The sequence below is a fragment of the Orbicella franksi genome, chromosome 3 (genome assembly GCF_964199315.1).
Source record: "Orbicella franksi chromosome 3, jaOrbFran1.1, whole genome shotgun sequence".
NCBI lineage: Eukaryota > Metazoa > Cnidaria > Anthozoa > Scleractinia > Merulinidae > Orbicella > Orbicella franksi.
In genome coordinates, this window is record NC_138147.1 from 15,209,195 (window position 1) to 15,237,059 (window position 27,865).

The 27,865-nt window shown below is 39.3% G+C and overlaps 2 protein-coding genes across 2 annotated transcripts; one reads left to right on the plus strand and one right to left on the minus strand.

The window, feature by feature from the left end:
- Positions 1-3,491: 3,491 nt before the first annotated feature.
- Positions 3,492-12,523, minus strand: LOC145481447 (metabotropic glutamate receptor 4-like). The gene is made up of 4 exons (XM_081459940.1): positions 10,942-12,523; positions 7,705-8,035; positions 6,157-6,619; positions 3,492-5,822 (listed from the first exon to the last, which is right to left on the minus strand). Exons 1-4 carry the CDS (start codon positions 12,213-12,215, stop codon positions 4,945-4,947), a joined length of 2,946 nt encoding a protein of 981 aa, XP_081316066.1. The 5' UTR covers positions 12,216-12,523; the 3' UTR covers positions 3,492-4,944.
- Positions 12,524-14,200: 1,677 nt separating this feature from the next.
- On the plus strand, positions 14,201-27,435 carry LOC145481448 (uncharacterized). The gene is made up of 10 exons (XM_081459941.1): positions 14,201-14,638; positions 14,771-14,831; positions 15,467-15,496; positions 15,783-15,854; positions 17,958-18,059; positions 18,802-18,914; positions 18,990-19,096; positions 20,307-20,577; positions 21,351-22,832; positions 23,596-27,435. Exons 1-10 carry the CDS (start codon positions 14,480-14,482, stop codon positions 23,860-23,862), a joined length of 2,664 nt encoding a protein of 887 aa, XP_081316067.1. The 5' UTR covers positions 14,201-14,479; the 3' UTR covers positions 23,863-27,435.
- The last annotated feature ends 430 nt before the right edge of the window (positions 27,436-27,865 follow it).

Below are 27,865 nucleotides of genomic sequence, written 5' to 3' on the forward strand. Positions count from 1 at the left end.
AGTTTAATGCGTGTTCTTATGAGTCTGGGTTCACAAAGATTTTAAAATTACTGGGAATGCGTTCTTATAATAAGCATTAAATAATGACAAAATGGGGCATTTTCAATGCCTCACTGCTCCTTAATGAGCAAGGGCACCCCCTTTTTTTATTTCAAAATTGAAGTTATCATATGACAGATATTCAGTGGACAAAGTTTGAAAAAAAATCTATTGTCACTTTTATTTCAAAGGAATTACCTTAAGGCAACCACGACGACGACGGCAACGAGAACGTCACCAAACAAAAGATTTATCGAACAGAACGATGGTTGTGCACGTTGGTTATAAGTCTTTGTACATTTCTTTGCTGTCCTCTGCAAAACAACAACGTGAAATGACTAAGTTCTACATAGTCTGTGGAACCATAGACGGAACGCGAACGACGACGGCTAATTTTTCGTATTTCTATTTGGAATTGAACGCTGCCATTACATTTTTAGCCTGAGCACGTTTTTAGAGCCATTGGCTTACTGAACAGATCTAGACAGTTGCGAATTTAATTGTGCTGGTAAAATATAATTTCATGTTTTACTAGGCGTCGTCCTCGGCGTCGCCGTCGTCGTTGCTTGAGCTCCCTATTAATATTGCCTAAACACGAAACAGAAATAATGGCAATAAAAACGGTCGAGAGAAAATGTGGAAATAAGAACCAGTTATTCAATCATCTTAAGGGTTTATTAAATTCATTACCTGCATGTAAACACGATGCCGGGACTAGCAACCCTACAAACATCGTGGAGTATCCGTCTATACACCTACAATCCTGGCCAAACGTCCTTGGGACATTTAACAAAATGCCAACTGATGACGCCAACTGATGACGCCAACTGATAACTTGCCGAACCCTCCTTCCCCAAAACAATGTTGGAATAGAGGATTTACTTTGGATGAATCAACATCAACATTGTGTTGGGGGCGGGGAGGGGAGGTGGACAGAAAGACCATATGTTGGGAAAAGTGCAAAGTGTCCCGGACCTTGATTGTAGTTACTTCGTAGTAAATCTCTGCTGCGGAAATGTGGGCCTGTTTGGATTTGAGTGCCACTTAAGTTTAGCACCTCAACGGTCCATAAGTCCTTGTGGTATGTATTTTACGAGATAACCATTGGCGAATTATTTGGTCATTCCACTCTTAGTTTCACGAAGTCCCTCGCGTCTCAAAACTGACTTCGCTCATTTCCTCAAAGTTTGCTCCCACAAGCAAGAAGTCAGCGAAGCAATGAGAATTTACTGTATGGCTTGGGTACGCGGGGAGGGGGGACCCAATGTGACAGAGGGTGTCGTTTAGCACAAAGTTTTCTAAATTAATGATTGCGGATTTTGAAATCATTTGGGGTGTTCAAGACAACGACACCTGCAATGATTTTGCCGAGGAAAGTATCTTAAATGGTTGCAATCAAAAGAATGAAACAACATTGTCGTACTCTTTTGATGGTTTTGATAAACAAGGACATCAGGGTTTTATACGGACCAGTTCTGCTATAACGTACCTCCTGGGCTAGCCATTACATCGCGTCCTAATTATGTTCAGTACTCAGCCAGTGAAATCATTGTAGTCGAGATCGCTTGTACGGTTGATGATTTAGAACTTTTCCATTATTTTAAACCTCCTGTATGTAACAACTTGATCTGACATATGCCTGATCATACTACTGGCGAAAACTGGAATCGAGGCGTCACATAACCCTTATTTTAAAATTACGATAAATGTTGTTCTTGTGAGTCTGCAAGTGTAATCGCCTTTCATCGTTCACAGTCTTTCGATCTCATCAACAACTGGCGCAAGGCAATGTAAGGTACATTATTAGCAAACGTGTGATTATTTTTGCTCTTCAGTTTGCTTTGAATCTTTGTCAAAGATTTGATCAATGCTCAAAGCCGGGGATTCAGGGATTCTTAAATACCTACATCTCTTCACGTCTTCATAAAATGTCATTTCCTCCGAGGTTCTCTCTTGGCTGCCAAGTATGGGAAATATACTAGGCAATGACTTCCACCTGTGTGCTACAGGCCTCGGCGGAGTCGATAACTCGTCGGAAGGTTCTTCGGTAGGTTCGTCGATGGGTGGCGAATCGCCGAGCTCTTCGACTGCGTTTGTGTTAGTTTTTTTGCTGTACCTTTTCAGACTCTCATTGAATTTCTTCACCTTTTCGTTAAGAGACTCTGCGCTTTCTTCGACGCGAATGGAAGGCACAACTCCAGCCGAAAATCGTCTTCCCGTATTGGCTTGCCTTAGAGCATTAGCTTCTTCGTACAAGAAGGTCTGAGCAATTGTAGATCGCCTGTTTAGAAGTCTTGGACTGGCGGCGCCAGGACTTCGACACATTGGAGAAGGAGTCAGACCCACGTTTATCCTGATGTTCTGTGATGACTTCGATCTTCGTAAACCAAGCACATCGGTATCGACCATCATCTGGCTTTTACACTGAAGTCTCGCTGCTACCACGTCTGTAACCAAAACGTCGCTTTTTCGACGTTGTACCAGAGGGCTTCGTGTTGGAGAGATAGTTGGTGAAGATAGAGGTGTAAGAGAAATGCCTCCATTCTTCCTGAGGCTCGGCAAGCTAAGTTTGTTTTTCTCTGTCTCCAACCGAGCCATTTCTTTGTGTTTCTGTAGTTCGAGATTTGCAAGCTTCGTGTTAAGCTGAAAATCCTCTTTGCCGTTTGCGACCACATTATTTATAAAAAGACGATCCTTTTTACCTCCAATTCCACCTTTTTTCGCCATTCAGTTGTTCACTTCAAACTGTTGAACGACAAAAGCCTTTGACCTCAAATGATTGTTCTAGCGAGAAAGGAATGCTATTAAATTTACGTCTGCTGGTCAAAGTAGACGGAATCCTAGTTTTAATCAAACACTGAACATTAAATATTTGCTTTTAGTAATTGTTAACGCGGAAAAACTGTCATTTGATGACAGGTTAAGCGCGACTTTGTTTGATCTTCGAATCCGTAATTTTACTCTTCAATTTGCTTGGATTAGTATACAAGAGATTGAAACGATTTTGCGTATTCAAAACCTCGCTAATCTTAAAGAATATTTTCCGATTATTTCAAGAGGGATGGCATGGAATACGGAGTCTGTGCCCTGTTAGCAAACATCATAATATATCCAAAGGAATACTGATAAAATGCCCACAGCAAAGAAAATGAATATTGTTGAAATCTGATGAAGGTTTACAAACTAATGTACCCTGATCATATTTGTATCTTCTCATGAATATTTTCATGAGAGCCGACAAGAGTTTTCTCTCAATCGTTGTCAAGCTGATGATGTAAACATTTACGCACTCTCGGCTTATTTCACGGTGCACTGATTAATAACCATACAGGCGTGTATATACAAGTTGTTTATCATCATCACGTGTTCGACGTGGATTCTTTTAATTAGTTAAAACCGAACTTACTTTAGCGTTACTTCGTTGATTTTCTTAAATCATAAATCGACTGGATGATCACAAACTGGACGTTTGTGATTGTTCAAAACTCCGCAATGGTGGAAAAAGTGACAACAATCATGGCTTGTTACAACCTTATTGTAGAAACATTCCTCACACAATCACATTTAAAATCGTTTATTTTTCTATAATTCTTGACAATTGTGACAATTGATAATTGTGGATGGGAAGATCCCAAATAATTACTTAACCAAACCTTGTGTACCATGTGCAATTCAAATGAACCAAGGGTTTACTTTATCTATTCTACGGTTCCCGGGCTCAAATTGAACCAGAACTAAAGGGCACAATCGATGAGATTCAATGGAAGTGTGAATTGGTCGAAGCTACATGAGAAGACATAAAGAGAACTATTTTCGAGCCCGGAATTTTCCAGCGGCAGTAGCGCAGTTCAGTTATATTATCACGAAAGTTAGGTAGGTTTGCCGCTTCGCCATTGTTAGGTATGAACGAAATAATAATAATAATAATAATAATAATAATAATAATAATAATTTTTTTGATTATAATAATAATGTTTATTAGTGGCTTATAAAAAAAATTACAACTGTAAAAATTCTTAGGACAATATATATGTCAGGGAAATACTAACTTACAAACGAATTACAAATTACACTCATTCTTTACAACCCTTATAAATTTGCCTATTGTCATTTGTCGAAAAAATTTAAATAAGAACAGTAAAAAATACTCTACACATTTAAATGGCAAAAACTCTACTTTACAAATACACTGTAGCTATATGCAGGTCCACTTCTTGGCTCAGTAATAATAATAATAATAATAATAATGATGATGATGATGATGATGATGATGATGATGATGATGAGGATATTTCACTAGGGAACCCAGCTCGCCATAGCGGTTTTCAGTGGGGCCCTCAAAATTGTGTTGGTTTTCGGATTCTCCTGATAATTCTCTACTGACGCTGGTTGTGCGCTAAAAAAAATTTTGAATTAAACATCTGCAATCAAACTCTACGCATAATTTTTCCTTCGTCTTTATTGTAGGAATTTAACTCCTTAATTGCCTGGTCCATTCAGCTCAATGGCTGGTGTCCAAAGTAGTCATACATCAATGAATGGAAAAATATAACTTTTTTGTAGAAAAGCGTAACATTATAACAAGAAAAATGCATTAAAACGATGCAGTTTAAATACTGTGGATGAAACTTCCTCGAATAATTGAATCTTATTGTTCAAATAGTTTTTAAAAAATTTGAAAATTTTGCGGTGAAACATCTTACTTTAAAAATACTGTTAACGTTTTCCTGATTCGCATTGGACTATTGATAATAACTTTATATCTTGAAGAAAAGTTCAAAGACGGGGCCTTAGACACGACAAATAAAAAAAACAGTTTGCATAGACGGGTGGAGAGCTGACTTCCTCGCTTAATAAGTCGCATTGTGCCAAACAAATGCTGTGCCCTAAAAGAAAACAACAAGTTCAGATAGTCGATTCCCTCCGTCGGTATTCAAACTCTTCTGGAAATTTGTCATCACAAGTTGTAGAATCAGGGACAAAATCCAGATCGATTTCGTCTTCAAATCGAACAGTACGGACGCTTAAATTAGAGTCACGTGATGTGACTGGAGGTCGCTCGTGGCATCCGTCTAGGTTCCAATCTTCTTGTGGATTACGGTCGAAACTAACAGTGGATATTTTTCTGTTTCTCTTCTCCGTGTTTTTGTCATCGTAAGCCCTGTTTTCTTTCGCGTCCACCTGATTGCTGCTGGTGGTAGAGAGAGAACTAAGCACTGATGTGTTGGATCTTGTACTGATCTTCCTGTCATTGTGTTCATCTTCATCGTCAGCAAGCGTCCCGAGATTCACGGTTGAGCTGCGATCGACGTTCTTCTGAGGGCGAAACACAATCACGTAGACTTTAGGTACAAACATACAAGCGATGGTCACTGTGACGGCGACGATCAAGAAAGAGCTTACCAGAATATCTTTATAGTAAGTTTGCGTCGCGTAGTAAGACAAGAAGAACATCAACACGTCTGTCGAGATTGTCATCATGTTGAAAGCTATGAAACGAGCTTCATTGTAGTTGCCGGGCACCTTTCTCGTGAGAAAAGCTTGGTACGTGCAAACTAACACCAGACCACTGTTAAAACACCACCACAGAGCCATGTTGTAGTTGGCGTAGGATGCAAGTTTGCATTGTACGAAGGCTTCGTTTCTCATTTCAGAGTACACAACTTCTTTGAGCCCTCCATCCGAGGTAGTGAATACAATGATTGTACAGATAGCTGTTTCTATGACAACGAAGCCGCTGATAAAGACTACCATCCATTTGTCGCTTAAACATGGCGGGGTTCCTGCAAATGGTAGTCAAGTTAAGTCAAACTTTATTTAAGCTGGTGACCCCATCAGCCATCGGCCAATATCAACAGGAGCACTGCGTAAGATATGACTACTAAATAAAAACTTGTACAAGAACTTTAAACGAGGATAAAAGGGAAACTTAAAAAGTTTTAAACATTTCCATATAGGGTCGCAAGACGCAGCTAATGTTGGCCTTAGGTAAAATGGAGGAATTTGTCATCATGTTTTCAATTTCTACTTTAATTTCTGTTTAACTGATTAACTGTTTATCAGTTCATTGGTAGTAAACTGAACATGAGGAGACTTAAGTGAAGTTACATAACGTACCTTTTCTCATAGCTCTTTTACTGAATATCCGGTGTATCCGGTTTGTCTTGATCAACAATGTTCCCACCACGATACAGAAACCAATACTAAAGGAAAAAAGCACAATCTGGCACAGAGTCTCTGTTCTCTCGAACAAAATCAGAACCGCCGTCAAGTAACCAAGGAATATTCCGAACAGCATGATGTAGCTCAGCACCTTGCTTGACGCACGCACTATGTGGGTGTTGCCATGACGACAGTAAACCACCACGATGGAAAAGACACCCAGAACTCCTAGCATTGCAACCACGCCAACCGATATGCCGGCCGGGTCACTAAGCTTGACCGCGGTGGGTATTATGGGTAAACATGCGGTGTGGTTCTCGTTTGTCCAATAACGAGCTGGACAGCGACGGCAAGAGCCATTTACTGGATTGTAAGAAATTTCATTGGTACCGCATGGAACGCATGTCCAACAGCAGCTCTGCAGGGGTAGAGTATGATAAAAACAAAACGTCATGAGAATTACCTATTTGCGAGTTCCATGCACACTGCCGTTAGCCCGTTCCAGGCGCTTGCATTTTTTTGTGTGTGCGAACTTAATCTGTGATTCCGTTACTGTTAACGTTTGTTTTTTCTCACTCATGCGAAAAATTGAACTGGACAGATATTTCTTCTGTGATAAAATCTCCCTTGCGCCAAAAAACAAAGATGTTTTCTGAATTTAAAGTGCACTTTAAATTCTAACTGAAGACAAGTTATGTCATTTATATATAACACGCTTCACGTTAATCTCTCTTACTATATTTTAGAGTAATTATGCTGAGCTCAACTTCACAGGCGTAGTAGTCAGTGAGAACACCACAACGACCCAATACAAAGGAAAAAGGAGTAATGACAAAGACAGTATAGTTTAGAGTGAGATGAAGAAGGGAGGGGAAGGGAATGCAAGAAACTGCCTATCCACTATATTTGCAAAGCGGGCCAAGCTTTTTTCATTGCTTATAATTTTTAGTTATTTTAGTGTGAATCGTATCTATAACAAAATTCTCGATGGTGCTTGGTTCTCCGCACGCCTAATTGTCACGTAATCGGCGCGCGATCACGTGGGTATCCAATTACAGGTATCCAATTTTAACTTTTTGTGATTGGATAGCTGTAATTGGATACCCAAGGGATTTGCACACCAATTACGCGCGCTTTAATGGCTTCCTTTGCAGCGTTTCCTACAGTTTTCAAAACTAATGAAATGCGCCACAGACATTTTCGCTCTAAAGAAGTTCTCAAAAGACATTTTTAATTCCGAAATTTGTTATAGATACCATTAATTAGTAATTGGACCTCGTGTCGTACATTTCAGAGAGTAATCGTGCTCGTAATTTTAAATCAGCCTCGCGCTTCGCGCTCAACCAATTTTGAAATTACTCGCGCAATGTCTCCCTGAATTGTTCTCCACTCAGCCCAATTACTACATGTATTACTAATTGGCCAAATCTGACCCAGTCCATCCCGGACAGAACAATAGAAGAAGCTAAATTAAATTAAAAAACAAGCAAATAAAAGCCAGACCTGGTGACGTTCATCTGATAGCATCAAATGTCCGGGAGGACACTGCTGACCGCAAAACGAGGTTGGCTCAACAGAGCTGTCGAACACTTTCTGCCAGAACATTCGCAATTTCGCCAAATTTAAATCAAGGAATGACACATTTGCAGGCAGGTCAAGCACGTTTGACGTGTTGGAAATCCAGCTCCCGATTGGCTCCCATTGCTCAGTCTCTTTATTGACCACCGTGATGTCATAAGCACCCAGGCCGTTTCCGTTGGAATCAAAAGAAACTGGATCACGTGATACACCTGTGAACTTCACGCTTTGAATGCTTTTGAGAAATCCATCATCCCTACGAAGGACCAAGATTAAGTTAAAAAGGTACGAAATACATTTAACAAGTTGATTTGTCGTCATGTCTTGTTTTTCCCGGCCTTCGTTTGTTTCTTTGTTTTTTTATCATCATCATCATCATCATCATCATCATCATTATTATTATTATTATTATTATTATTGTTGTTGTTGTTGTTGTTTATATCTGTTCTTGCTTGCTTGTTTGTTTTTAAAGACGGGAGTTACGCTCGAATATCGCCAAAAACGTGTTTCCGGTTGGAATCATCCCGTTTAAGAAACTTTTGGTTGATTTCGGGTTTTCCAGAAAGTGTGTTGTTAAGTTACGCGGCGTTTGCTATTGAAGTCAAAAAGTGACCAAACAAATTTTGAAGTACTCGTACTATTTCTGAGCTGATTGAATAATAAAAGTCGGCTAAGCTTGTCAGTTGATTCAACGGGCATTTGCCAAAACGTCTTGTTAGCCCTGACGAGGCCAATTTCGACAGCTTAAAATTATTATTTGGCCTCAAGGCTTAGGTAAATATATAGAACAATGAAAATTAATTATTTAACTCTCAACTTCCACGTGATTTCTTTTGCTTTATTTCCCTCTGCCTTGGAACCAAGTGAGCATCAGTTTTAAATATCAAGATTGGCCTATGACAGTTTACGCAACTTACGGTCTTCAACATGACTTTTTTTCTCCTTAACATTTTAAAGTTGCAAACTGGAAAGATTTTGTAGTGAGCCATTCAAGTTACGAGCAGAGCTTATATGGTATTCCTTAATAAGCAGGTACGATTTATATTGCCATGCAGCCAAATGGTATGAATCAGTAAAGCAAATCATCAGCTAGTACACATTATCTTGATCTATCACCAAATTCTCAGGATTAATTTTAAAACAAATGTACTGTTTTTGAAATGAAGAATTAACATCTTGATCAAACTGAGATTGAAATAAAGAAAAGTCTAACCTGCTACATTGCAGAATTCAAGATCCTTAATTGCTTTCAGTTTTTTTGATTGAAGGGCAAGAGGCTAGGAAAAGTAACATAGCTGCTATTTTGATCAGTCAGAAATAAATAAACCAGCTGCGGTAAGAGATAATATTCATTGGTCTCTATCTATCGTTACAGCTGCATAAAAGCTGAAGACAAACATTGGCAGTCTTTTAAATGACTATAACAATGAAATCGTCAAGGTGCCAGTTAACAATTCATTTGTTTTTATTTTTTTCTTCATTTTTATGCCTCGTGTTGTACAACAATGCACTTTAAGGCTTTCACTTTGTAAGTTTGTAAAGAAACTATATTTCTCCAATTATTGGAAATATCTCGCATGGCGATAAGCGATATGTTTATGAAATCTAAAATCTGCACATACAGCAAAGAAAGCTCAAAACTCAACATGATACAGCTCTGAATTATACCTTTTTTAAAAGGCTTTGACTAGGACAACTTTGTTGCGACTTTCGAAAGCATTTCAGCTTAGAAAACTTTAGGGATGTTTCTTTCCATATACCAAACTAAAATGAAACTAAAATGTTCGCGAAGAAAGCCATATTCCAATATTTATCAGCCGTAATTATACTGTGAGCATTTTTCTAATTAATGGCGTAGGCAATTATAAGATGGGCGTGAAAACGTCCTTCAAGAGCTATTGTGTACCCAAGGACAAGTAAATCCAACCAAAAATGTTTTTTACACATTTCTATTTACTTTGATGGCAAAGTAGGTCTTTTCACATTGTAAAACAGTACATTAGTTAACAGTCATGTAATCAGTGTCATCAGGTTTTAAAAACCATCGTAGAATATTATTTTTATGCGGTGCTTTCGAGTTGTTATGATCTGGAAAACTACACATCAATACCTAAAGATTTATATTTCAATTCGTCTGAGTTAAATAATAGTTGGAACTGGTTCCAGCGCGTTTTCAATGACATGTATTGAATTTAAATGAGGGCAGCTTGCCACGTACATGATATGCTTCCGTTCAAATCCTGTTGACTTCGGTCCAAAAGGCTTTTTGAATAGCTGTGAATAAGTAAAAACGCTGAAAATATCCTATAAATGTTTTTCGTTGATAAAGAACTGTATCATAGCCACGAACTTTACGATGATGGCAAATGCAACGAAAAGTCGTGTGTTGATTTAATTTATACCCGATATTGTACTGACCACCGTATATTAAAAGTGACATTGTCTCTTTGTTCACGTTTTATCGGTAAAAGTACCAACTTACTAATTTGGTACAAGTAATATTTTCCTTAAGAAAAAGATTCATTTTAATGGAATAACGCTCAATAGTTCTTTCGGTTGAGTTTGATAAAAAAGATCTCCTTTTGAAAGCCAGTAACTCGCAATGGAGTTTCTTACCAAGGATTATAATGAAATAAGGTTTATAAAAATAAACCCAAGTTCAAAGTTGTAAATTAGCAGTTCCATATTGTTAATGCATTTTTACAAATTAAATCAACCAAAACAAAAAATTTGCAATTCTAAAGATTTAGGGAATGACATTGTGGGGTATTACAAAAATAAATGGCACTTTTTAACTTTCGAAAAAACAAAGGTAATTTTGCGTGGGATGAATTTCGTTAGAAAGAAAATATCTTGGCATAGCCCTGATTGCTTCTAAAAGGCGGAGTTTGACCGCATATTTCACAAATGAAAAGCTTATCTGATATCCAAGTAAAACAACCGTGAAAGTAATTTTTTAAGCATTTTGCACAGTGGTATGATCGCACTAAAAGAAACTTGTATCAGGGAATCTTAAGCAGGTCTAAGTAGTGAAGCCCGAAAACCTAGTAGTAAAGTTGTTTATTACGCTTTTTAGTAGCAAGTTTACCATTCTCGTCTTATGTTTTTCCATCGACGACTGCATTTGCTGAAACATAGTTCAAATACACTTACATTTCTTACCTGTTTAAATTTGAAAATTCATCTGGTGAAAATTGGCAGCCTTTGCCTTGAGTGCAGTTCAGAAGGTCGTGCAAGCCGTAAGCGGCGGCGTAAACTGCATCGATAACGTATGGGACATACGCCGACAGTTGTCCGGGATTTTTCGTATGATGGTGTCCGCGGTATTCATCCAGCCATGGGCAGCCACGAGCACTTCCGTTGAAGCGTTCAAAATATTTAACGAACTCTTCAGCGGAACCTTTGTGCGGCGTGACACCGACAATCCGTCGAAGCATTTCTCGGGAGCTGTGGAACCTGTTTGTGGGCCCGGTAAAGTGATCAGTAGCAATAAACACATAATCCTTCATTCCGAGATCGTCGAAATACTTCAAGATGAGCTCCGTGTCCTCGATCGTCGTAAAAAGCAGCACCGCTTTCGCTTTCGCGTTTTGCTTCGCTCTCATATCGGAGAGGAAACCTTCAATTTCTCGGGAATTCGTGTGTTGTGTAAAAGTCCTTTTCACTGCCACACAAATTTTCGTTCCCGCCGAGGCTGAAAGAACGTGCTCGAATGTTTCAATCGCCGATCGACCGTAGTCTGTGTCGGAATACAAAACGTGTACGAAATTCCATTTTAAGGCGCGCAAAAAATCGATAACTGCCCTGGCCATGAGAGTATCGGAGGAAACTGTTCGTAGGAAATATTTGAAACGAATTCGATTACTGAGCAATCTGCTTGTGGACGCGTAACTTACAACGGGAACATAAAACAATCCCGCGAAATTTGCTACTGCCATGGCCACATCGCTTGTTCCCAAGCCAACAATAGCTACCGTGATGGGATCGTGTTCTAAGCTTCGTTTCGGTCGTGTCCTTTCACACATAAGGCTCTCCATGTTTTTCTTAACAAAACTGAAATTCAAGCATTTCCGAATCGCAAAGTCAACACTGCTACATGTGTCTTTGATGTCTGCGCCAATGGTGATTCCAGGAAGGATTTTCAAATCGTTGTTGATCTGCTCCAGAGCGTAAAGCATGGCCAAGGTTTCCTCGAATCCGCGAATGTTTAATTTTCCGCGGCATTCCTTGGACGTGCTGTTGTTTTGCGGTGCGTAATGTATCGGAAACAAACCGGCAAAAATAAGGGTGCCGTTCATGTAAATATCGCGATGTTTAGCGGAGGTGAAGTTTGTAGGGTGATACCCAGGATGACGACAGCACGTCGAAAGTGGAACTGAGCAAGCCAGTTGAATAAGCAAGTACATGAGGTCTAAAAAGCCGCACAAGTGTCTCATCTTAAATATGGACCGTAAAAACAGTCAAATCTTGTCAAGCCTTGCAGTTCGATGCTCAGCCGAATGAAGTTAAACTAAAGTCTCTGGTGTACTCAGTATGCAGGTGCTAACACAAGAAGCAATATTATCTCAAAGAAATTAACAGCGACAAGCTTTTTAAAGACCCACTCTCTTATTGGCCGAGGATGTGTCAAGTTATACGGCATAAATGTCCGATTTTGAAGGCGTAGATAAAATTCCTGTCTAAGCTTTGAAAACTCGACGAGATGCAATTACGTTTTTGGTCCTGAAAGTGACACCCAACCGCGCGTACACCTGACACAGATTCAAATGGAAATTATGAAGATTCCCATTTCAAAATTTGAATTCTCGAAATGTCAAGTGATACGTTTTCGACATCTAGTTGCGATGAACGCACTATTCAATTAACATAATGCACTTACAATAAAAGCAAACATGTTCTCATAGTTAAAACCACTTCTTGCTTTCTGATGCTTGGAAAAATGGTTATCAAATTTTTACTTCGCCGTTTAAAATGCTGTTTTCATTGGTACATGTTGTTCTTTCCTTTCTAAGAAAAGCAAATAATTGAACATGTTTATTTGGACATGCTAATGTTATGCTATAGAACAACTGTACAAAAGCGAAATATCACAGCACAGCTGTTCCCTGACAAATGTGTTAAATTAAACTTAACATCCACGAAAAGATAGCTCAAATGTCAATCACTTAATTGACTGGTTATAAATTAAAATTATTACAATTTTTCCCTCTTCCCATCCAGAAGTCTCCCTGAAAAAAGTTATTTATTTTCAAATCCTGGTTTCTTTCCGGTTCTTTCTTTGCATGATGCAAAATTCCAGATTTTCAACATTTTTTGTTTAACTTTGTAAAGTGAAACCAGAAGTATACATATATAAAAAAGTGTAATAAAAAAGTGTGGGCATATTTTTGATATGACGTGTAATGTTATTGCTGCAGCATTGACTTGTGTACTGCATTTTATCCAACTTTCAAATTTGATTGAATCGCGCTAAATCATTTCCTTAAAAAATCCTTTGGAGATCGAAAAGAACTACTCATCGCCTTGCAAAAGCCAGATCTTCAGACAATTATTTTGTCTAGCACATAGTTAAATAACGCGTTTATTTTGACCCATTTTTAGTCTCATTAAAAGTAGGTCGGATAAATTTAATTAGCTTTTGTAAATAAATCGACAAGAGTTGCTCAAATTGCTGTCAACATATGTTCTGATGTGACGCGAAGCTTCGAGATTTGTCTTAAATTTTGAGCTCCAAAAGCGGCATTTTGACGGAATTCGATTGTTATCGATTTCCTGGTAAATAAATCGATACCACACTAAAGATAAAATCAAGGTCCTTGAGCGTGTTCAAAGACGTGCCACCAAATTTATCTTGAAATGTAATTTAACTTATCCAGAGCGTTTAGCTAAATTAGGTCTTTTGCCTCTCGAGTTTGGAAGGGAGGTTTCAGATTTATGTTCTTTTGTAAATGTCTTAGAGGGTACATTGATTTTGACGTCCTATCGTATGTTACCTTCAAATCATATAAGTACGATATGATAAATACAGAAGCCAGACTTACCAAGGGTTGTTTTAGGGTCTTTAAATTCGCATTGTGGATTTATGGAACGGTCTGCCTGTAGGTCTTACGGACAATTCATCAATTATCATTGTTTAGTAAGGAAGTGAATCAGTTTTATATTAGTAAATTCGACTTAAATAAGGAGAAATTTTTATAGTTTTCCGATCACTTATTGTTGTTGCGGTTTGTCTATATTTATTTAGTATTCTATGTATTTTATATCTTATCTCAGGCAGTTTTTTTATAATAAGGAATCTAGAATTCTGTATAAACTGCCCTTATTACTCAGATACCTCCTTTTTATACTTGTGAACATATTTAATTCTTTATCATATAGAATCAACACAGTTTTTTGGTCAAAGTCAATGGTGCACGTTCTGTAGATAATACCATAACACCCAACATCTTATTATTAGACAACGAGGTCTGGGGACGAAGATATTTCCCTCATTCCCAGTCCTTTTCAAAACTGGTCAGCAGCTTTGCGTGAACACAAGGTTACGCGAAGATTTGTTGTGATATAGACGGATAGACGGAATCTTTCTTCCGCAGTTGTGTAAATACATACAGTTGTACCTCAGAGAGAGGAAGCAACCCTAAAAGACTTCTTTTGAAACAGTCAAGGAGTTTTAAGTTGCATATTTCATGCAAATCTAGTGATGGCGTTTCACGTCAGCAAGACAAGTATACTGAGCACATTGGACTACATTGAGGACGGCAGGGCTGACATTTACAAATGGGGTGAAACAAGACGGTCACAACGTAAAGGAATTAGAGGAAAACTTTACCAGTTCAAGAAAATGTTCATCGACAAAACTGTAAGCAGACATCTTTATTTGTTTATAGTATGAAGTGTAATAAAAGGTGTTCAATTAATTAGTGTCACCCGGCATAATTTGTGTCTGGATACATTTTTCATCAAACTTATAAAAGCTTGTTTTAATTTGCAGATTTTACGAAGCTTTGTACATAATCTGACCTTAATAGTTTTTCTACAAATGGGTTTGGCAGGTGAGGTTCAATCTTAGTGCCAATGTGCTCTTTTATTTTTGTTCCTCAAACGTTACATGTATGTTAGAGACTTCTGGAAGCTTGCCAGTTTTATACATGAGGTGCCCAGACCCCCTGGCCCAGTCAAGGAAATACAACATTCCCTTGCAGTGCCAAATTGTTGATGATGTACACATTTAAATGTGGTAAACATGGCTGCAAATGACAGTCGGTCATCGGACATTGGCTGATCAAAATTTACTCATGTCTGACGAAATCCCAACTGTGGTTGGACATGGTGTCCGGACAATTTTTTTTTATCATAAATCATTTTACGGGAAGGATGAATAAAATCTACCATGAGTAAATCTTACCTTTTTGGTGATGTCTGACCACAATTTGATTTTTCTGACCAAGATGGTGTCTTAGTAGGACATAAATTATGTCCTTTCAAGAGAAAAATACTATTTGCAGCTCTGGTAAATGTGAAGTCTGTATTTGCACCAAAACTCATTCTGTGTTCTGTAGCATGTGGCACATGTAGGGCTGCTACAACTCCCCCTGAAGAGGAGAAATTCATCACAAGTCACCTCCAAATATTTGGTCAAATTGCCCTTGTTAATTAATTGAATTTGTTCTTTCTTTTACATTATCAGCACTTGGGACATTCATGTGCCAGAAACTAAGTGAGTATACTATCACAATGTTACGGCAACAAGCTAGGAAAATATCCACGGTACAATAATGTTGTTCCAGTAAATATCCATATTCCTAGCAGTCTTGTCAAATTATTTTGTGTAACAGTAAGTTTATATCCATCGCATTTATACAATTGTTTGAAGAGCTCTGAGTGTAATACACCAGGCAAGCTAGAAACCCCTGCAGTCCTCTGAAGACCTCCATTATAACACACTTACCACATGCCCACTGTAATACCTCACTGCATACACACCTTTTGTTTTCAATTTACAGGATTGGATTTTGATGTACATATGAGTATCTTTGTTTCACCAATTGTATTTCCTTTGGCCTTTTCCATTAATGGTGAGTTACAGGAAATGTTTTTCATTATTCTGTTCAATGTATTTGTGAGGTCCTATAGTACTTCACAGGCCTTCTGATATTACGCGATGGTGCAAGTTTGCACAATTGACCTCAAATTGCATCTGATTGGACAATTGAAGTGGTATTCTTGTTATGAAACCTATTAAAATATGCTTACAAAAGCTCAGGAAAAAATCACATAATTTCTCTAATTTATTGCATAATAGCTCTTCTTATCAAGTTATCTGCCCTGAAAATTTTGCATGATTTCTGTTTTCTTATAATTGCACCCTATCAGAAGGCCTGACTTCATGCCCATATGTTCTACATGTATCTAGATAGATCCCACAATTTACAAGTTTTCTGTGCAGGAACATGTTAGAGGCAAATTATCACACTGGGAGGAACATTTTCGGTCAAATTCCTCTGGGTCCCAAAGGGTTTAGAGTTCTGATTGGCTTTGCAGTTTTTGCCAGTAACATGCAAAATCCTGGTTGTGACAAAAGTAGATTACACATGTGCATGTACCTTTCAGAGTTCTGATGCGATATGTTAGCCTGTTGTTATTATCTACCTCTCGTCTCAATGGTCACCCAGCAAGAGGGAAATATAATGCTAAATGATATGTCTGTGGATGAAGTTTTGTTGAATAGCATCTTGGTTTCTAACCAGTACATGTAGACAATAGGGAAGCATGCTGGCATCACTCCAATCCAGATCAAGTGGTCCGGGTTCGAGCTCTGGCCAGGGTCATTGAGTTATGTTCATGGACAAGACGCTTTACTTTCATAGCACCTCTCTCCAGCCAGGTGTATAAATGGGTACCGGCATATTTAATGCTGGGGGGTGACCCCGGGATGGACTAGCATCCCATCCAGAGGGAGTAGAATACTCTTAGGTACATCAAGCTACAGAAGCCAGACATAAGCACCATCCTAATGGGCCACTTGGCTTGTATGCAGACTTTACCCATTGCCTACACTACACAATGTTTCTCCTGCCCTCCCCACTCAAAGAACTTGCTTGCCTTGACAGTGTCCTTGACCAGATTGGCGTATATCAACTTGAGAAGAACAAACAAGTGTTTTAGCTAGATGAGCAGAGGAATATTTATTAATACAGGGATCCATATTCGCAGTCATCCAGTCATCTGTGACGACTAAAAATCTTATGGACGACCAAAACAATACAGAAACTCCTCCACTGGACAACTAGAATTTGACTCTAACAGGAAAAAAAACATTTCTTAAATTTTCTTATGGGTTCCCTGCATTCTGACCACTTGTTATCCATTTGGAAGTTGTAGAAAACAGAGAAAGATTTGCAGCTTTCTTTCACAATAAAATCATCATTTTGGCCCACCATCTTGAATGACGTAGAGAATGAAATCATTGCAGGCTCAATTTTCATTTTATCAACCGCTGATGCTCTGTGCTGCATCTTCGTCGGCGAAAAACCGGTCACATGATCGAATCAGCTGTTTTGGTTGTTTTGATGAGGCGTTTAGTAATAATTGTTAACACCTCGGAAAAACAAGCCAAATACGAGCAGGAAGAGCGAAAGCTTTCCTTTCAGCCTTCATGGCAGTCAAAGAGGCCTTGGTTTTTATTTGTATCTGTTTTTTCTGTGTCCACCGACAGCTGCAACTACGGACATTATGTACTGAGAAACTTGTAACATGAAAATTTGAAAAATAATAAAAAAAGTAAACTTTCCATTTACATGTTGTTCTGTTGCAACCTCTAGGATTTCCTGGTAAGGATTGTTTCCTGTACTGTGTTGTTACTGTGATTCAGAAAAAAAGGAACCGAAAAAACTGTTTGCCACAGACATCTTCAGCCTTGCTGATCAAAGTTTATTTGATAAAAATGTTTTGTTCTTTTCTAATTCCCTTCTATCCATCCCAAAGTGTATCACATGGTATGTGAATGGGCGAGTAAAATTTTGCCTGGGCAAGTATGTCATTTGGCATACTTGCCCAGCTGATGACTTGGAGAAAAAAACAATATGGATCCCTGTTAATATGCACTGTATCTAATTTTGTAAGTAGTACATGTACTTGCAGTGACTTTGTTATTATTTCCTGTTGTTGTTGGTTTTTAGCTGATTTCCAGCGTCGCGAGAGAGTTCTTGAAGACTTAGCACAGTTTAAAGGTGCTCTTGTGGTATTATTTTTTTGCCATAGGGACTGGCTTCAGTCTTCAGGTAATGTTCTAGAGTGTTCAGGTATTAGGCATAAAGGAAAATACAAAGATAAGTGATTCTTGAGAATGTCAAGATATTTAAGAATGGACATTATTTTATCATAAGGTGGCCAAACCAACTGGTGCAAGCCTCTACGATTCAGCACCCCCTGAATATTTTCAGCATTTTTGAATTTGACATATTTTATTTCATATTTAATTTCATGTTGACATCTCATTTTCATGTAGAGGTTACTACAATTATGTCATCAGTTCTAGTAAATAAATAAAGCATTATTTTTGTTAATGTGGTACGAAATGACAGTTTGTGACATAAATATTAGACAGTGCAGTATTTTATTTCAAGATTTACACTACCAGTGATATTTGAAAATTCTACCAAAATCGCACGAGGCTTGAGTGCAATTTGAAAGAATGGTCGAACATCTCAAGTAGTACACATTAAACCCTTAATTGCTTATTAGTAAGCTTTTACATGTATTACATAACTGAGAAAATTATAAAGGTGCATGCATTAATGTACACTACAGTGAAAATTAAAAATAAGTGAAAACTTTGCCTGCCTTCAGCTAATCACAATAAAGTAATTTTCTTAGTGTTACTCTTATAATACAAATATTATTCATCATAATTATCCTCTCTAACCCTCATTAAATTTTATTTTTGGGAGATGGGAATGTTGCTACAGACTTCAGCTGCAAACTAGTGGCTTATTATTTATATTTACCTTGTTTTTTTTTCAGGTTTACCCCAAGATTTTCTGAAAACTGTGAATACTAAATTAAAAGGTTTGGTTTTGAATATCAAAGAATATCTATTAACTGAGAAACTTATGAGGAGGAGCTTCATTCTTTCAGTAAGTAAAATTTGTTACTTTTCACAGTACCACTTTGACAGTGAAATCTAATGCCATTCTTGTGCATAATTTCAGGTTATTTATGAAGATTTGAGTGACATAAGCCAGTTGAATGACAAGATAAGGAGTTCAAGTTTACCTCACAATTCTCCTCTAGTAACCAGACTCATTCACTATCACAAGTGAGTGCAGATCTTTATTCCTAACTTTCTTCTGGGTCAGGGCTGTTGTTAAGTTTTGAGTAACCTGTTGCCTTGATCTTCACACCCATAACAAACTTGTAACCTTCTGGGTTAATTGTATCAACAAAAGACAATAATTGTCTTTTGTTGATATTAAAAGTTGTTAAAAATTATTTTGCCCATAACATCAAGTGCCTATCAAGCATACTGAGTTTAACAGGCATTATGGGTATGGTCCCTGTAGGTTACATCTCTTTTGAGCAGTGTTTTCTGTGCAGCTTTATTGTGCCAAGCATGTTTGCTACTTATTGCTTTTTTAGAAAAAACTACTGATTATAGAGGCAGGGACAATTTAATCAAAATCACCCTATCATGGTGGTTTTAGTTCACATAGCAGATGTCCTTTCTGTGTGTGGCATGTTGTTGCTTCACCTTTATCCATGTTATATCGTTGGTTAAGTCTTCATTCAACCCTAGTGGCCCATCAGGTTGGTGTTTATCTCCAGTTTCCCTGGTATGAAACTATGAGTGTTTCTGCTCCCCCTGGATGGGTTACTAATCCATCACAGGATAAGCTCCAGCCTAAGATTGTCCAGTATCCGTGTGTTTACACTTGGTGTGAGAGAGGCACTCTGAGAGAAAAGTATTTAGCCCAAGAGCACAACGCAATGAACCTTCCCAGGACTCAAACTTGGACAACTTGCTTTGGAATCGGGCACACTAATGATAATTGAAAATTCTTTCAAAGTTTGGATAGAAAGCCGGGGCATGTTGCAACGACAGTTTTCCTCGTGTGATATGCCCATTTTTGCAAACAAGTTCTGTTGTGGGAACAAACGTTTGTTCCCCTAACAGGTTGCATAAAGTTCAACTGGTTTGGATTCGTGCCTCATGAAGCAGGGATAAAACGACCCCAAATTTCAAATGTGTCGCATCGTGTGTACTGTTCTTGCAAACTGTCCCCGTTAAAACTTACAAATGAAAAAATATCCGCTTCGTGTGTCCCAGCTTGCCTCCTGTCCCCGCAGCATGCGGCCTATGCGTACACACGAAGGGGCTGCATGGTCCCGCCGCCGCTTCACGTCGGTTCCCTCAACATGTCCCCCAGGTTGTGCCGACCTTAAGTCCTTCAACTCGCGTGCATTTAATGGTTACTCATTCTAATTGTGATATAAGATAAAATATTGTATTATTAATTTGTACTCCACAGTTTGATGTGTCATGCGTTTGAAAGACTCCGTGTGATCAGGGAATACCGCTCTCCACGGACCATTCGTTCGTTCACTAAAGTGTTTATTTTCCTTATGCCCATCGTGCTGTCTCCGTATTACGTGCACATGGGTATAAAGTCCGGTAACATGTGGAGCCCTTATTACATTGCCGTGTTGACATCGTTCATATTTGGCACATTACAAGGTGTTCAGGATGTGTTAGATGACCCGTTTGATGGTATAAGCGAGGATGATATTAATCTTGGGCCGGTGAGGAGCAAATACAAACCTTCATATTTATGTATCGTTATCTACATGTACCACTGGTTGAGGGCTAAGCCCTATAGGTTTGGTTTCATTCCTTAAAATAATGGCACTTCTCATATCCTTTTATGTTACTTATTTCATTTGTATAGTACATGTATGCATCACGCAGTATTTTGAACGTTCCTTTTTGTTATCAATGCTTCGAAGCAACAAATACCATATTTGAATACATTTACGTGTTCACTGAGAAGTACGTTATGTGGTACTCGGAGATTTTATACCAACATTCGGAACACAGAAAAACACCTAAACAGACCACCGTATCGGCCTCCAAAAACCTATGCAGTAACCTTCCTGTACGGCTTTCTCTTAGGCCACCAAAGTCAATTCATTTCGGTGACGTATCCCAGACGAACGGACGGAGAACGCGCTTTTTCGCTCGTAGCCTCTTCCAAGCGTTCAGTTAGTTGTGGCGCAGCAAGAAAAACGGCGAACGAAAAAATTAGTGGAGAAAGCTTCTCCGCAATTTTTTCGCTCGCCCTGTTTCGCGCTGCGCCCCAACTAACTGAACGCCTGGAAAAGGCTATTTCGCTTGGACCACATGACCCCGAAAGGATTGGCCGCGGCGAGATATCGAGGCCTAGGAGCTAGGAAGTAACCGCTCAACACTGACCCATGTCTTCCAATAGGTCATTAGTTGTGATATCGTGTCAAAAATATTCCCACAGAAAAGAGCCAGATCTGAAAGTAAGTTGTTATTTCTTTCCTTTATGCAGCTGGAAGACTGGACCGCTCAGTCGTTACTCACAAACAGGACAATAACCATCGGCCGCTTCACCGTGACTACAAAAGGTAAGGAAAAGAATGACCTCAGTGAGAGTGACAATGACGACGGACCTGGTCCCGTGATGACCCATCCTGTCAAGGTGCCACACAGACGAAAGCCCATCCTCAGGAAACCGAGCTTCCGCAAAGTGGAGCACGGAGACGAAGACGCAGACCACGCCCATCGGAAATTGTCCCTTTATCCAGAAACCGCTTCTCGCTTGGAAGACTTGACGCGTCGCGGGCTCACCGGAAGTACAACAATACTTCCGGGGATGAAATTAAAAAGATCCAATAGCGATAGCTTGACCGCCAGCTCCTCCCGTGCATCCCTGGCTCAGGAGCTTTTACGAGCTCAGGAAGTGGACGGTAGTGGACGTGATTCGAAGAAGGTTAAGTTTTCGAAAGAAACCCTGGGTTCGTCTGATGATCGGGACGAATCCGACTATGAGGACAGCGTTTTTGTTTCTCCCGGAACCCATTCAGACCCTTCTAAGTATTCACGGCCATCTTGGATGTTAGATGAAAACGAGCCGTTAATTGCATTAGACAGTCGATCTGGTTCTTATGAGACGGGCACCAGTTCCCTCAACACACCTGAGTTGGATCGAAAAGTTCTCCCTGAAGATCTTTATAAAGGTCTTAAAAATTCTCCTGGTACGAGTTTAGTCGACGGGCGCTTTTCAGTTAACAGGAACAAGGGGAATCTTCCACTAGCGAATTTGTTCGGCCGTAACCCAGATGGATTGGTTGATCATACGGGTGGACCTGCACCTTCTAATTCAGGGCAACCGGTTTCAATGCCTTCTTCTTTGCAAAACTTATTTGGTCCTCCACAAAATGCCAACCGAGAGAAACCCGCGCCTAGTTGCAGCTCATCCCTTCCCGAGAAACCACACCAGCGTGTTCTTCCCATCACTCCTTTAGCGCGTCCTGAGAGTCCCCCAACTTCTCGTTCCAAGATTCCCGCTTTGCCGGCTTCTCGAATCATCCACTCGGCTCCAACTTCACCGGAACAAGAAAGACGTAATGCTCTTCGAGGAAGTTCGGCTCCGCCGACTCCTTCGCCGGAAAATGCGGTTGCTATTCCTTTAAAATCGGTAACTCATTCACGGAAAACGTCTTTAGATATTTCTGTAAAGAAAAACCCCGGTGACTCGTTATCCGGGAATTCAAGGTTCGCAGTCAACTCTGCTCCTCAGACTCCTGCGGTAAAAACTTTAGAACAAGTTGAGGATGATCCATTGTCAACTTCCAAAAGGAAAAAGTCTGGCGATTCGTCATCCGGGAATTCAAGGTTTGCGGTCAACACTAAAGCCCAGACTCCTGCGGTAGACAATTCAACACAAGTTGCGCAGGCTCCACTGGCATTTGAAAATTTTGCAGTAGATACCACGACTCCTTCAAAGCCAATTGATATGCCTAGATCAAGGGTAAGTGTGTAGATATGATTTACATGGCTGTACTTCGTAGAAGTGACTCGTGTGGTCTTGCATTTGTCCTGCTTGGGTGAGGACGTTCAAGCCCCAGAAATGATCTCTACGTGAATTCTCCTTACAGAACCCATACATTTCCAGGGAAACGGGCTATGAGATTACGAGAACTCATGAACAGCCGTTGTAATGGCTCCTTAACAGATAAGACAATATCCGATGCAAAAAAAAAAGGCTTGAAAGGATTAGGGTGACCCCGTTATCTGTTATTCTTGTATTATTGGTTTGCTGTTGAGTTCAACCAAGAGAAAATCAAGACCTTCTCTTGGTCTAAGTTGACAGGGTAAGCCGAAAGATAAAATTCGCCACTGTGTAAATTCACTATCTGACCTAATCACCGACCCACATGCCAACTGAACGGATAACACTGCACTCTTGTATGGGTTGGGGGGGGGGGGGGGAGGGGATAGCTGCGACGTAGCAGTGCGGAAGTGTAGCAGCTCTCGTAAGCTTGTAATTCTATTTGTCGTCGTACTGTAGCAACTGTTATGGTTTTGGGTCTAAGGGCATTGTTTGTGTCGTTGTTCTATGGTTCCCTTAAAGGGTATCGAGTCATTCATACAAAGCCTTGCGAGAACTGCTACCTGACCCAGCGGCTTTAGCGTGAAATATCCAGCGACTCACCATCGCATAACCTAAGCCGCACAAGGGGAGACCTAGGGTTTGAGGCGACACTGACTTGTTTTCAAATCTTCCTCTTTAGTTCAATGTTGTTAAACCCTCAAATGATGTCGTTAATCCTCAAAAACCCAGAGAAGACCAGCCGCTTGTGACGTCTAGTGTTCCAAATTACGGTGTCACGGACTCCTCCCCTCCCCCTAGCGTTCAAGCCAAACCATCGTCTAGATTCAAAGTGAACAATCCGACGACAATTTCTCAGGAGGCTGAACGAAATGGTGAAGAGGAGGGTAAGCCTGACGCTTTTCAACTTTTGAGTCTTGATGGTGAAAGCACTGAAGTGTTCATCTAGCGTTATAGCAGAGATCTGGGACGAGTCACGGCAGTTATATAGACCCAATCTTCGCTGTTCGCACTAGGTTGAGGACGCGACGACCTGGAGGGAGCCGCCTGTAAGAAAGATGATCATGAAAATGATCGTTTGGTGACGTTTATCGTATCTTTCCACTGATTGGCTGATTTTAGAATTATCCCTCAGCGTCAACCTTTACTCTTTTAATGTGAAGAGAACGAGTATGATTTGTGTTGTATTTTCTTACTGAGGCTAAGTGATTTCTTTAACCAGACTACCATTTAGGGCCTAATGTAAATTGTTTCAGATTAACAATCCTTTCTGATAGCCAATGCAAGCTGAAGTTTCTCTTTGCGAGCGGAATATTGGTCATGTGTCTCTCGTTTATACGCAGTTCCTTTCGAACGCTACAGCCGTTTCATTTCGCAATTCTGCACTTCGGAAGCGATGCTTGAGCTCGAATTTAGCTAGTCTGACCTAGATATGAATAAGGCCGCTAGTCCTAATCTACTCGAGGAACGGTCCGAGGGATTCCATAATAATGACTTACACCAACGCTGATTGATTGTTGCTTGGTTTTAATTTTCGCGCCAAAAGAGTAACGAATCAGAGGCAGCACGTAAATCCCCGGAGAGCTGCATCATCAAAATGAAATTTCCCGGACCAAATTTTTGACGTCTCCCGGGGGAAGTTTTTAGCACGCGAAGAAAGGGAAGTTTTTTTTTATTCAGGCTAAACAGTCATTAACGAAGAATATTGTTTGAGATTTAGTAACAAATTCGCTGGCAGGAAATGCTCATGGGTAAAATCGTGAGATAAAGGTTACAGAAGTTTTTGATACGTTAGTGTTAGTTAAACCCTGTTCCTGTCACTTCTAATTGTTTGGGATAAATATTGCTTAAGGAGTTAGCAATTTGAACAGGTAAACGTTAGTAACGTTAAGTAGGTTTGCCTCGGTCTTGGGATAAAAATTTCTCATTTGAAAATGGGTCACTAACGTACAATGGAAAACGAGCTCTGTCTTGCCAATTTTAATAAGCAAGGCCATTTCGGAGTTGGCTTTTGCCTCTGTTTCAAAACGAGTCTTCGGGCGAAACTATTCACATTAAAATGTGTTCCGCCTAGAGGTTCTTTTTCACGAAAATGAAGCTCATTTTTGCACGAGGACTCCTTTTGAAACAGAGGCCAAGGTAACCCGGAAATGGCGTATCGAAATATTGTATCAAGTAGAAAAGAAAAGCAAAAGGAAATATTTTTCATGAAATGAATAATTTTGTGGTTTCCACCAAAGGTACTTTTTTAAAACTAAGGGTCATACAGTAAGTCGCTAATTTGATGCAGGAATTGTCGATATATCAACTGTTGAGACGTAAAGCGATTAGCTAACATCTTAAAAAGGTGGCAAACTGCGGGCTTAAAGGGCTTGATCACAATCGTTTTCTGTGTGATTGTGAACTTGAAAATAAAAATGGAATATTACTAAACATACAAAAGAACTAAAATTATTTCCGAGTTTAGTAGACCACGTTTATCCATAATGTGCAATCTAAACTTCTGTCTACAATCGTGGACAAAGGTCCTTGGGACACTTTACGTTATGTAAAGAATTATATGTGTTTTACTACTGAAGTTTGAAAAAAGCACTGCTATCCTTTTAAAAACGTTGCTGTTCCCCCTCCCCACCCAATACAATGTTGAAACGCGGGAGAAATTGCAGGTACTAGTTTTCAACTTTGTATGTAGGGTTGGGGGAGAGGTTAGGCAGGTGAAGTTGTAATCGCGTCTGGCGTGTGTGCAAAAGCGCCAAAAGTGCAAGTTTGTTCCAAGACTTTTGTCCATGATTGTAGTTCAATGTGATTCGGGCACCTTATTTCTTTTGTGTTCCCAGGCTTTCAATTCATTATTAAGCTGAGACTGGTTTGTAAATAGCACAAGCGCTAGCCCGTCTAATCGTTCTTAATTAATAATTTCTTGCATGAACATGATGACATCTTATGAAGTAAACGCGGGCTGCTGTTATGAAGTTTGTAGGTCTCAGTAGGTCCGCAATGCGTTCTTTTGCGTACGTCGACATGGTGCAGTTATTTTGATGGCATGACTTAGGGAAATGGTAACCTGTATATATATAAAGAGGTCACTGATATGATAATTCCAAATCGCTTACATGGCGTATGAAATTCTGCAGCATTGCAATACTGTCTAACTGCTGTGAACAACTGCTGTGTACATGCATTGCAGACCTATTTTTCCTTTGTAGTTAGGCCTTCCAGTTTATGCTTAAAGAAAAAAAAAATCAGTTCAGGGTTATTTATTGAATAGTATGTTCGTTGAAGTGATGTTATTTTAATAGAGTCTATTTTTAGTAGAAGAAATTTGCTACAAGTTTTACATGGATCAGCAAAATAAAAGAAGCAAAAACAAATGAATTACGTTTCTGATTTTTGACTTGCTAATAACCACTGGATTCAACTTGTGGCGGAGTTCGTTTGGCTAGAAGCCAAAATTTAGTTGTTTGCTCGTGATAGTCGTGTCAGCTATTTCTAAAATAAAGATTTTGAGTGCACGTAAGGGATAAAATCAGAGCCACCTTAAATTTTCGAAAATTTAAAAATTGCTTATCACAATTCGATAGTACAAAAGTGGGGGTCACCGACCTTGTTTTTGAGTTATAAGCACTTATTAATTAAAACTAAAATTAAGGGTGTTTCTTAACAGGTTGTATTGTTGCTATGGTAACCTGTTTTGTCAAAGGGGTGACCACAACTTGTTTACCAATGATTGGCAGACACATTAAAAAGTCGTTCCACATTTTGTCTTAGGTTTTGTAATTTTATCTTACTACGCACACTGTTAAGCGCTTTTGGACATTTATGGAAAAAGCACAATGTAAATGGCTATTATTATTATTATTATTATTATTATTATTATTATTATTACTATTACTATTACTTTAATAGCTTGCGCGGGATTGCCTACATAGATCCTTCCAGTTTCTTGTGGTTTCTTTTGTTTTACCTACAGAACTATCTTCAGTCCGTTCAGACATGCGGATACTAAACAGTTAAGTAGTTCTTATGCAGAGGGCATCCAAACAATATTAGGGGACTTAAGAGATCGAGGACGAGAACGGCTTTTCAATTCTAGTTTGCAGGCTTCACATCATCAAATCACATACCCATTTCATCCCATGAGCTACCCTCTCTACCTAAAACCACCATGAAGAACGAGAGCTCAAGAAACATCACTGGTTTGAAAATCGAAAATCGTACTCGTACTCAATCTCGTACTCGTAGTCCAATTTAAAGGTCTCTAATATATATCTGGCCAAAGATTTATAACCAGCGTGTTTCTATATAACAGCGTCCGCCTCGAAATCTCAGTCTTCCCTTGCGTTTAATCTTTGTGGGTTGCTTGTGCACATCCCTCCAAAAATTAGGGAAGAGGGACGTCTGTGTAGCGGCTATTTTTTTTTAGCGTAGAGGGCGGATGTACACAGGCTACTTTGTGGGAAGGGGGAGCAAATCTCTGAAAAAAAAATATGAAAAGAAAAGCACGGGGCGGGGGATTGGGGGGGGGGGGGTACAAATCGACCAAGGAGATATCCGTATACCGTATCTGTGAATGGATTCATGTCAGGGGCCAAATCCACCAGAAAATCGGCTTACTGGTATTCTCAAAATTCCTCGCAGTCATATGGGCGTTGCCTCTATAGAGCATGTACTAATCGGATAGCTTTAGATTCTTAGGACAAATATACCGCGTGATGAAAAAATCAGGACCATTCATTAATCATAGTCAGGTTGCCATTCGAAGTAAAAAAAAAAAAAAAAAAAAAAAAAAAATATATATATATATATATATATATATATATATATATATTTATTTATTTATTTATTTATTTATTTATTTATTTATTTACTGCACGACTAAGCTAGTTCACTGGGCCAATCACTAAAATGCTCCATTGCCAGTCCAGTATTCTCTAAGTATTGTGGACTGAGCA

What these genes read in the sequence shown, in the direction of transcription:
- LOC145481447 (XM_081459940.1), bottom strand. Translation starts at nt 12,215, where the DNA reads ATGAGACACTTGTGCGGCTTTTTAGACCTCATGTACTTGCTTATTCAA. An exon ending in GAATTTTCAAATTTAAACAG is followed by an intron (nt 8,036 to 10,941) that starts GTAAGAAATGTA and finishes GGTCCTTCGTAG; the next exon opens with GGATGATGGATTTCTCAAAA. An exon ending in TATCAGATGAACGTCACCAG is followed by an intron (nt 6,620 to 7,704) that starts GTCTGGCTTTTA and finishes CTACCCCTGCAG; the next exon opens with AGCTGCTGTTGGACATGCGT.
- LOC145481448 (XM_081459941.1), top strand. Translation starts at nt 14,480, where the DNA reads ATGGCGTTTCACGTCAGCAAGACAAGTATACTGAGCACATTGGACTAC. An exon ending in AAATGTTCATCGACAAAACT is followed by an intron (nt 14,639 to 14,770) that starts GTAAGCAGACAT and finishes TTTAATTTGCAG; the next exon opens with ATTTTACGAAGCTTTGTACA. An exon ending in GGAGGAGCTTCATTCTTTCA is followed by an intron (nt 18,915 to 18,989) that starts GTAAGTAAAATT and finishes GCATAATTTCAG; the next exon opens with GTTATTTATGAAGATTTGAG.